The 10,701-nt window shown below is 39.7% G+C and overlaps 1 protein-coding gene across 1 annotated transcript; it reads left to right on the top strand.

The window, feature by feature from the left end:
* Positions 1 to 2,771: 2,771 nt before the first annotated feature.
* Positions 2,772 to 9,269, top strand: LOC135465999 (uncharacterized). Its single transcript, XM_064743384.1, has 3 exons — positions 2,772 to 2,854; positions 6,229 to 7,135; positions 9,141 to 9,269. Exons 1-3 carry the CDS (start codon positions 2,772 to 2,774, stop codon positions 9,267 to 9,269), a joined length of 1,119 nt encoding a protein of 372 aa, XP_064599454.1.
* Positions 9,270 to 10,701: the final 1,432 nt, after the last annotated feature.

Genomic DNA, 10,701 nt, shown 5'->3' with positions numbered 1-10,701 from the left:
CATGTTATGTCATGAAAAAATTGTCTTAATTTTGGCTTGCCCTTCTTTGATGTGGTATGCTTGTCAAAACATCACACATGCACCTGTATTACCTGTAATCATAGGGGATCATTCGGGATCTCCTTTAAGAGGTTATTACAAAAGTATTTGGATAACAATTTTGCCTTTAAAGAAAAAACAAAACAGAAAAAAGAAGTCTGCATGTTAGAGAACTAGCTTCTCTCGTCCTGTTCGACCATTTTTCAAGGTACGGTGAAGTTCTCCAAGAGGCCGAAATACCTGCAGTTAATTAATTTTTTAATTCCTATAAAAATGGTGTAAAGTTTTATGTTGTGGCCAGAGTACACGTCGTATATGGTAAATGGCGTTCACATTGTGCAATTTATCATATCCTCTCGTCGAATTCGAGTGGTCTAATTAAACAGAACGAGCTACATTTGTCGAATACTGCAAATCATTCGTCATATTTTCACGATAAATTGCACCGTGTGAAAGCAGTGCATAGTATCCAAAGTATTTACTTGTCTACACAATCTTGAGAATTGACAGCGAAGTTCCGCTTCCAAAACTATGTACACCACTGTTCACACGCACAGGTGTAGGTCCTGTTCGCTACGTGCCATTGTCCGTCTTGACAAACTTTCTTCAGTGTGCAGAGTTGCACAATTGAAATGTTGGTTGACTGTGACGCTTTTGGTCACGTTAACAAGATATTTATGAAACGATTACAGTATATTTAATTCTCGTAGAAGGTTCAGGGAATTTTCCTTCAAAAATTCCGTTAATTGCACTACAGTGCGTTATACTGGAAGCAAATGTCGTGATTTTAACACCCAAACCCATATGACAAACAGAATCTTCTGTTAGAAATGTAAGCGCAAGTTTAATACATTAACAAAGTGGGGTTTTTTTTTCACGGCCTGAGCGCTAGTATTAGCACAGTGTTTTCTAACACCAGTCAAAGAGTCGAGACCTATATGGGGCTGAAGCGGTTTTTGTACAGTCAGATATGTACTATTACTCACAAACACTGCATGTACAGACTTAATACGCGTGTATTTCTAAAAAAAATCTGCTTAAATCCATATCGAATGGTTCTTCGTGTAAATATGTGCACTGTGTAGGTATATATTACTATGGATCCATGCAAATCTTAGGACATCCTCGGGCATTTGCGAACAAAGCTTGAAATCTGTTTTCTCTTTCAAGTCCGAAACCGATGAGTTGGTTGTGGATATTCCCATTGAATCTGTTGTGGATATTCTCATTGAATCCATTCACCAGTGAATGGAAAAACATGTATTATACTCATCAAACTTGTTCAGATATTTTACACATAAAACCTTAAGTAAGGATACTCGTGCAGCTTGTTAAAGCGTACAGTTCGTATAGAGTATTATCTACTTTTTGAGAACCACGATTTGAATTATTAACCGTATTCATTTTTCTGTAGTGTTTACTTTTAGGTTTGAATTGGTTGTATATACTATGGTATTCACAGTCTTCATATCGCGGATTCTAATGCTTCGTTCGGTTTTTAAAAAAGTCTGTAGGGCCGATTCGTATGAAACATTCATAGAAACTAATTTGTCATTAAGCAGATATTTTTTCCTTGTTGACCACAATCATGAGTTATTATGTGCTATGAACTAATTATGCATAGAGTTGACCAGTTTCGAGAAAATATCCTAAAAATGTTAACCGATATCCAAGAAAATCAACTAATTTTTTGCCAATACATGTAATTTTAAAGACCAAGAATCTGCGGTTGAATCTTTTGGCAGGTATCTTCTGACTCTTGGTATAAAACTGTCATAATTACACTTATTTCTAGCTAGACATGCATGTACCTGTTTTGCTGTAATCCATTTTTTTGTGTGTTATCTGTAATTTTACTCCTAATGCATTTTGTATTCTCATCTCTCTATCTTCCCAGGACCTGATTTCACGAAACAAACTAAAGTTTGAGAAAGAGTTTAAAAAGTTAGTTTCTTCTACATATGCATGGTCAAAATGAAACGTCAAAACTGAGTTGATCATATTCGGAAGAAACTTGAGAAACTACGTGCTCAGATTTGAGTTCGTTTCTACAAATCGGAGCCTGATTTCGTGATATGGCTTACTTTTAATGTAACATCATAAGTTATTTGTAACATTTACTGTGTACATATATTTTATCTCTGATTGGAAATCTAGTGGAAATGAAAATTCACACTGTAATCTGATTAATGGAAATGAAAATTCACACTGTAAATCTATGTAATAACAATTTCCAATGCGACATTCTGGATTCAGTGATGCGCACGTGTTTGGTATACATGAACAGGTGTTCACCCGTTAGGCTGTTATTTGGCCTACAAGCGATTCTGGTATTAGCGTTTTAAATCATGATATAAGGTAATCCAACAAGGTTATCGTGGTGTAAAATATTCCTGTATGCACACGTGTCAGTGTAATGTTGCTTTCCTCAACATCAGTCTGTGAATATGGTGTTGATTTCAAATAAACCGAACCTAATTATATGTTGATGTTTCCTTATCATTTTTGTTGTTATATGAAAGGAAGGTGTGCATTTATAGCTAACTGGTAAGTTCACCATAACTCAGAGTCCATCTGACACACTGGGATTTGTAGTTTTGTCTTTCTGGCATTGCGTTTGGAGGATCCTGCCACAAGAAGGCACAGTATGTGACACCTCGTCTTCATAAGAAAAAAGCTTGATGAATTCTGAGTATACCTGTGTGTGTGTATTTTTGTATGGGGCTTTACGGATGTCTTATTCAATATTCCAGTCATCTGATGAATTGGATTCATTAGGGGTGCACATACGCTGTGTCTTCTTAACTGTGGCAGGGTGAGTCCATGCTGCCCAAGTGCTGCCGCCACTGAAGTATCATGCCGAAGACACCAGACATGACACTCCACCCAGTCACATTTCACTGACACCGGGCGAACCAGTCCTGTTTCCTTGTTCTATCCTCTCAAGGCTGAGCGCCAAGCGAGGCAGCAACAAGTACCAACCCGAATTTGATCTCTTGGGGCCGTTTCTCAAAGGGGCAGTCACGTTACGTGAGCTTAATCACCGTGATGTTGCATACTGACGACTTAAAGAGGACGTTTTAACTGTACATTATAGGTCACGAGTAAAGCGTCCGGATTGCACTTGTGAGTCGTCAAAAAAATACCACGACTCTTCAATTTCTTTGCCTGTCTGTTCATAATGACTCGGTTTTCTGAGTTCGAAAAATCGGCTGACCCAAAATGTTCCCTCAGTCAAATCGTCTGAGCCACAGAGGACCAGTATGTGAAGTTGGCTTGTCGCCACTAATGCCACTAGAACAAATGAATCGCGGGAACATACACAAAAAAATCTCTTCATTCCAACAGAAAGTCTGTTGTCTGAGTGATGCTAGAATATATTCTGTTATTATAATATAGTATGATGTCATATTCAACATAATATCCTGTTAGTCTAACAGAATTGTTGTGTTGAATTTATAGAATGTGTTATATTTAACAGAACGTGTTGAAATAGCAGAATACATTCAAGCATCACTCAGACAACAAACTTTCTGTTAAAATTAAGATTATTTTTTTTACTGTATTGAGCTTGCTTCGGCATCTGCTTAACCGTTCTGCCACGACTCACTTCCCAAAAGCCAAAAGCGAAGACAATTTGATTGTAATACTGGCAAACGCTTACTAATTTACACAAATTTATCAAATTCAATTAATATATTCTTATTTGCTATATACAGTGGGTCTTCCAGCAACTGCGAATGGTCGTGGGTTTCCTCCAGGATCTGCCCGGTTACCGCGCACTTTAATGCTGGCCGCCGTCGATGCAGCGTCAATCTGGAGCGGAGATCTGAGGTCTGGTCAATGTATTGTTTGCCACACCCCATGCAAACACAACATTTTTTACAGTGCAGCACGTCAAATTTTACATTAAACAAAGAATCTTCTCCCTCAAATTGAAAGCCTGATCCTTCTAATATGTGTATGCATGTTCCACATCTATGTTTACTGCATTTAGAAACCTTTAAAGTCACGGATTTTTCTGATTTACCAATTCTAAACAACAGTGACAGGATGAAAAAAATTCTAGCCTCATCTAAGGTCATTAATAGCAAACGACAGGCTCCAAGCCTCAAAAAATGTTAACTCGCGCTGACTTTTCAGCAAAAACCAAATAATATATTTGGTCGGCGGTTCTATATTTTTATTACATAAAGTAGTTATATAGCAAAGCACACGGAATTATAACATTCTGTAATGTGTGCATTTTAATAAATAATATCACAGGAATAATATAGAACGCCGCCAAACTTCTCCCTGAGACTGTTTGAGGAGTAATGTTATCCGAAAAAACAATCCCATAAATGAAAAATGCGAAGCATGCATACATTTACATCATGCTAAGAGTCAAGCATGCATACATTTACATTGTGCTTAGTGTCAAGCATGCATACATTTACATCGTGCTTAGTGTCAAGCATGCATACATTTACATCGTGCTAAGTGCCAAGCATGCATACATTTACATCGTGCTTAGTGTCAAGCATGCATACATTTACATCGTGCTAAATGCCAAGCATGCATACATTTACATCGTGCTTAGTGTCAAGCATGCATACATTTACATCGTGCTAAGTGCCAAGCATGCATACATTTACATCGTGCTTAGTGTCAAGCATGCATACATTTACATCGTGCTAAATGCCAAGCATGCATACATTTACATCGTGCTTAGTGTCAAGCATGCATACATTTACATCGTGTTAAGTGTCAAGCAAGCATGGATTTTACAAAGGCGTTTTTTTTTTTTTTTTTTTTTTTTTTTTTTTTTTGATTGGTGTTTTACGCCGTACTCAAGAATATTTCACTTATACGACGGCGGCCAGCATTATGGTGGGTGGAAACCGGGCAGAGCCCGGGGGAAACCCACGACCATCCGCAGGTTGCTGGCAGACCTTCTCACGTACGGCCGGAGAGGAAGCCAGCATGAGCTGGACTTGAACTCACAGCGACCGCATTGGTGAGAGACTCCTGGGTCATTACGCTGCGCTAGCGCTTTAACCGACTGAGCCACGGAGGCCCCCAAAGGCGTTTTTATATAGTATATAACCATTATTGGGATCAAATTGCATGGGCCTTAAAAATACAGTATCGACGCTCTATGGCTGAAATACTGTCGATGTGGCGCTATATCATAATCGTTCAATCATAAAACGACACATACATGCACTCAAACAATTCTTTCAAACAAAAAAAAAACTTTCGAGATTTTAATGTCTCACACAATCAGGTTATGCCACCATTTAATATCAAGTTTTAATAAAACCTAATAGTAATAAATATAGTTAATAAAATAAAATATATTTTGTTAATGTTAAAGCGCGCAAAATTTGACCCACAAAACTAACAAAATTCTAAGATTTTACCAAAAATACAAATGTTGTGTGTCTCCAATTGCAACTTAAATATTACACAGCATATTAATCCTAAAACAGCAAATCTGGTGTGTTCTTTTTTTCTCCAGGATTTTAAAAAATACATCAACTCGTAAACCAGTTATGTATAAAACCTCTTGATGTTTTACGCCTCGCCGTAAGTTTGCGGTGTTTGCGGTGAGATAATCAACGTGTACATCCGTCTGCCCACAACAGTCATTTCCTCTGAGGCATAAATACGCACAAAAAAGTCAGACAAAATACGCGGGTACTGCGTGAACTGATCGATCTTAAGGTGCCTTCTCAACAAAAAGAGACATATACTTCACTTGACTCTTAAATGATAGACAGAAACTTTCCCCGACTTCAAAAAAACCACAAATGATTCTGCCAAGTAAACCATGTATCTCTCAGGCCAAAAGGGTTTGCCGAAATGAAGAAAACATTCAACGCAAGTGCTTCTTATAGTTATGTAACATGTCATACTGTACATTTAATAAATAATTCATTGTTTGTTTGATTGGTGTTTTCTGCCGTACTCAAGAATGTAATGAACAAAGTACATGTAATAAATATTGTACATGTATTAAACATTACACGTGTAATAAATATCGTACATGTATTAAACATTACACATGTAATAAATATTGCACATGTATTACACGTTACACATGTAATAAATATTGTACATCTAATAAATAAATGATTCGACGTATCGCCCGGCGGAGCCCAAAAGACTTGTGATTCGGCAATTGTTTGTACACCAAACTGACAGAGACAACGCCTCGCCATACAATGGGGACGAGGGTTCAAGTCAACAACCAGTAACTTCACCTGTGCCTGAGAGGAAACCACAGTTGTTGCCCTTCGATCTCTCTACGGAAAAGGAAGTCAAAAGCAAAAACGCCCATGGCCACACGCAAACGAACCCCAAGCGTCCAGAGCAGATAGTCCATTCGGAGTCCAGCACCACGCAGACACAGCCCTCATCTGTAAGTGGTGTGATCATCCCCAATATTTCCCGCACCGACCTGGACTTGGAGTACCGAGACGATGGAGCTTGTGGCATCCTGGGCGAGGGCGGGTATGGATACTTCCAACGCGGGAAACTTGTGCAAGAAGAGCAGACGACAGACATCGCTGCTGAGTTTTTCAAACCTAACCGTGCGTCCGTGGAAGAAATTGAGAGAGAGGTTAAGACACAACGGTACCTGCAGGTCACAGGTGCGGTACCCAAGGTCCACGGGCTAATCAACATGGCAAGGAGGAGCAGCGATCCTATTCTGGTCAAGGAATATGTTGGTCAGGGAACAACCGTGGAGGGCCTGATGCTTAGAGGCGGAGAGAAAAAGACATGGCTGCAGTTTGCCATACAAGGGGCAAAGGGCCTTCAGAAAATTCACAAGAAAGGTGTCCTTCTGAACGACAAAGAGTTTGACAACATCCTTCTGGATGAGAGCAACGACCGCCTCAAGGTGAAATTCGTGGACATGGGTATGGCGACGTATAACTCTAGCTACACCGGCACCGTGGATCCGGCCGACATGGCGGACCGTCATCACATTGCCCAGGAAGTTGTTTATCAAGCGCCACCTAGTGTCAAGTCAGACCTGTACAGCTTCGAGTACGTCTTACGAACAGTTGCGGAGAATGCCGATCCGCTTAAACTGGAGATTTTAGGAGTGAGTGAGTGCTTGGGGTTTAACGTCGTACTCAACAATTTTTCAGTCATATGACGACGAAGGAATTCTTAGGGTGCATGTACATGTAATGTGCCTCCTTGTTGCAGGACGGATTTCCACCGCTCTTTTATTTAGTGCTGCTTCACTGAGACGACTTACCGAAGGCAAGTAAGCCGCCCCGCCCGAGCCATTATACTGATATGGGTCAACCTGTAGTTGCACTATCCCCTTCATGCTGAACGTCAAGCGAGGAAGTTACAACTTCCTCTTTTAAAACCTTAGGTGTGACTCGATCAAGAGTTTTTAGGATCCCAGCTGATGCTTGATAATCCGGATCAACGACTGACTATTCCGGTTCTGATTCTATGTGTTGAATGTTTCCTGGATATGTGCTGACGGAAATACGATTTTAAACTTTGTTTTGGTCTTTAGAAATTACAATCAAACAATCAATGTTATCTTAGGACAAAAGTGTTAGTACCAAACACTAAGCGTCGTAACGAGTTTGGAAATTTTGACTTAAGTCAGAAACGGCTTTGTGGAATCGGGTTCTGCTCCGATAACATCATCAGATTGTTCTGCTAAATATAACACACATATTGTATTATTTCCACGGAGATGAAGGCTGCATGGCAGCAACTGCCACAAGTACCACGAATTACCTCCCTTGAGTTCAATGTAACTGCTAGCACCACCAAGCGGCTGACAGCTGCCTGGGATGGCATTAAATGGGCGATATAGATGTAACATGTCTGGGAGTAAATGTAACTACATGCACTAAGAACATTTAATGTGAAAGCAGAACTGGGAACAACAGGAACCGATACAATACACGTGGATCCAGGGACCTTTTTCAGCGTGTGCGGCAAATATTGCCTGTTCCTTTGTTACACAGATTTAGAAATGTGCTGATGTCTACCACCTTCACCTGACAAGGATGTATTGGTATATGCTTTCTTCTCGCGAGACATTACGATATTTTATATCTACCTATGGTTTACCTCTCAACTTGTTGTTATTCAATCAGTAGTGTTCGTTACATAATGAATAACTCAGAACGAGTAGCGGTATGTCGTTTATGTAAAATAATAATAGAAACTAGAGCCCATGGGCTTAAAAGCGGTCTAGTTATTGTGCAGCCCAATTGCAGGATTATAACTAAGCTATTATCCACACGAATGGGGGTCAACTGATCTAACCACGCATAGATGTACGAAGTAGTACCGAGTCACATTACAGACAGGGCATCTAATTTATTAATTAAAAATGAATGAATGATTATGCCTTCACGACACATTGGCAATATTTCAGCCATGCATATCGTCGCGATATTATAATTAAGAGCACGTACCACAAAGCGACCACGTCGTCAAAGAGGTTGTCCAGTTAACAGTCGTTTCCATCAAGTTTCTTCCGTATCCGTATAGCGTTTAGAAAAGGTGGATGTGATAATTTGGAATTATCGCACGCAGCCTCATCATCGGGTTCGCAAAAATTCTTCATTGCGCCGGTATCATTCATGTCTTGCAAATCCCTAATCACCGATTGTACAAAGCGCGGGTCTAAACAATCTGTTGCACGGTGATGGACTTTAACCTCCAGCTGGGTTCAAATCCATGTCTACAGGCTACGCTGTGCTCAACGCACCAGATTTATCAGTCAATCAGCCCTGAGAGAAAAGTTTGGGTCAATTGACTCAAAAATCTGGATAATTCAATGGAGCTAATTCGACTAAGACTGAGTCATATAACCATGTTAGCTTAGTCAGGACGACTCCTGTGAGTTTTCCGACTAGCCAAATGAGTCAAAATATAAACAGATGAGTCTCTCGACTCAATTGATCAGGTGATATGGCTCGATATGAGTCGAATTAGCTCCACTGAATTACTCAGATTTTTGAGTCAGTTGACTCAAACTTTTCTCTCACTGAGCTGCAAGACCAATGGGTTTAAAACGTGTGGCTATACAGAGACGCTGTTCAATTCTTGAAAATCATTGATCACAGACGGCACTAAGTCGAGATTTAATCCTCTTGTTCAATAGATGGCTCCTGCTTCAGTTCCTCCGTCTACAGAACCCGGAATTGTTCCAGCATTCTCAGGGGCTGTCTCTGGTTCTCCCCGAGTCATTGTAACCATCTTCTCAAAACAGACGTCTATTACTTTCCTGACCTTTTCCACGATTATACCTGAATATGGATAAATAAATAAATTCCGAGTATAAGAGCATAATCCCACGACAATTTTTTTATTTACCTAAATGAGGAATATATATATACAGAACTGTTCAAAGTATTAGACAAGTTATCGCAGTAAATCACACGGTTAAAACAATCACCAATCACTAGGCTTCACCGTACAAACATTAGCGCAGTTCTAGCACCTCGGGGTGTAGTAAGCCTCTTATCTTAGACTAATCTAATAGGCCTACATTTAAGATTCTGGCTGGTCAGTCTTCAACATGCGACATGATGACGAATATATCATGTTCCTCAGCCATGCTGACCCCACCCACCAACAAATGTTATGTTGATCTCAATATTTTTATTGTCTGGATTATATACAGAAATTCTTCTGTGTTTTGCGCTTCCACAGTGTGCTGATATTTTCAAGAAACGAGTGAAGGCCTATACCTGTGTAAACGTTTGTCCAAGGTTGCGCATGTACATCGTTCACGCCAATCCTCGACCCCCTGTAAAGTTGAACACACCATGCAATTACAAACCGAACATCTCAAAAAACTTTTTCGGTTTGTGTCCACTCTTAATAAGATCTATTACATTTAACAGAGCCTCTGTTGTCTGAGTGACGCTAGAAGGTATATTGTTATTACGGCATAATACTTTATTTAAAACAATATCTTGTAAGTCTGTAATACTGTCTTTATGTTCATTTCATACATTTTCCGCGCTATAATTAACTGAATAATCCGCTGCAATAAGAGAATACGTTCTACCATCACTCAGACAACAAACTTTTCATTAAATTTAACATATTTTTTCAGAGTGGAAACAAACAGGACAACTGTATCATTTATGCCAGCTTATACTTGAACGGCTATAGCGCCTAGTTGCAGCGAATCATAGTGCAGGGTCAGCTGAAAGAATTTCCCAAACTAAGACCTGTATACATATCAATTTAATAAATTCATTATATGCAAATTAAATCATTCCGCTAGACACTGACACATACAGCAGTCAATTACATTTTCGCGCTGATCCGGATCCAGGAATTAGCGAAGAATTCTTCACCACTGCCAGGTGCCTCTCGGACGACAAAATTACAGAATGAGTTGCGCAAATCACTTTGATGAAACTCTGTTCACAATTAAGGCGGCCTTGGCAGAAGTACAAACTGGTGATCGGTTATAGTTCGCGGATGTTCCGCACTCGATTCCAGGAATTTTCATAGTGATTTCTTACCATTGCGATTTAGGGCCTACGACACAACTACAGAGTTATGTCCCTTTGTGCCAAGTGGCTACGGTTTGTGCTCTAAGAATGCCTTACTTATTAAATTGGTGTTTTACGTCGTTCTCAAGAATATATAGGGTTTACGACGGCAGCC

The sequence above is a fragment of the Liolophura sinensis genome, chromosome 5 (assembly GCF_032854445.1).
Source record: "Liolophura sinensis isolate JHLJ2023 chromosome 5, CUHK_Ljap_v2, whole genome shotgun sequence".
Taxonomy (NCBI): Eukaryota; Metazoa; Mollusca; class Polyplacophora; order Chitonida; family Chitonidae; genus Liolophura; species Liolophura sinensis.
This window is presented reverse-complemented; position numbering and strand designations above follow the sequence as displayed.

Bases quoted from the DNA above. Each gene is read 5' to 3' on its own strand.
- LOC135465999 (XM_064743384.1), top strand. From the start codon at position 2,772: ATGTCTTATTCAATATTCCAGTCATCTGATGAATTGGATTCATTAGGG. The intron at 2,855-6,228 runs GTGAGTCCATGC...CCAAACTGACAG, and splicing joins GTCTTCTTAACTGTGGCAGG to AGACAACGCCTCGCCATACA. The intron at 7,136-9,140 runs GTGAGTGAGTGC...CATTGATCACAG, and splicing joins TTAAACTGGAGATTTTAGGA to ACGGCACTAAGTCGAGATTT.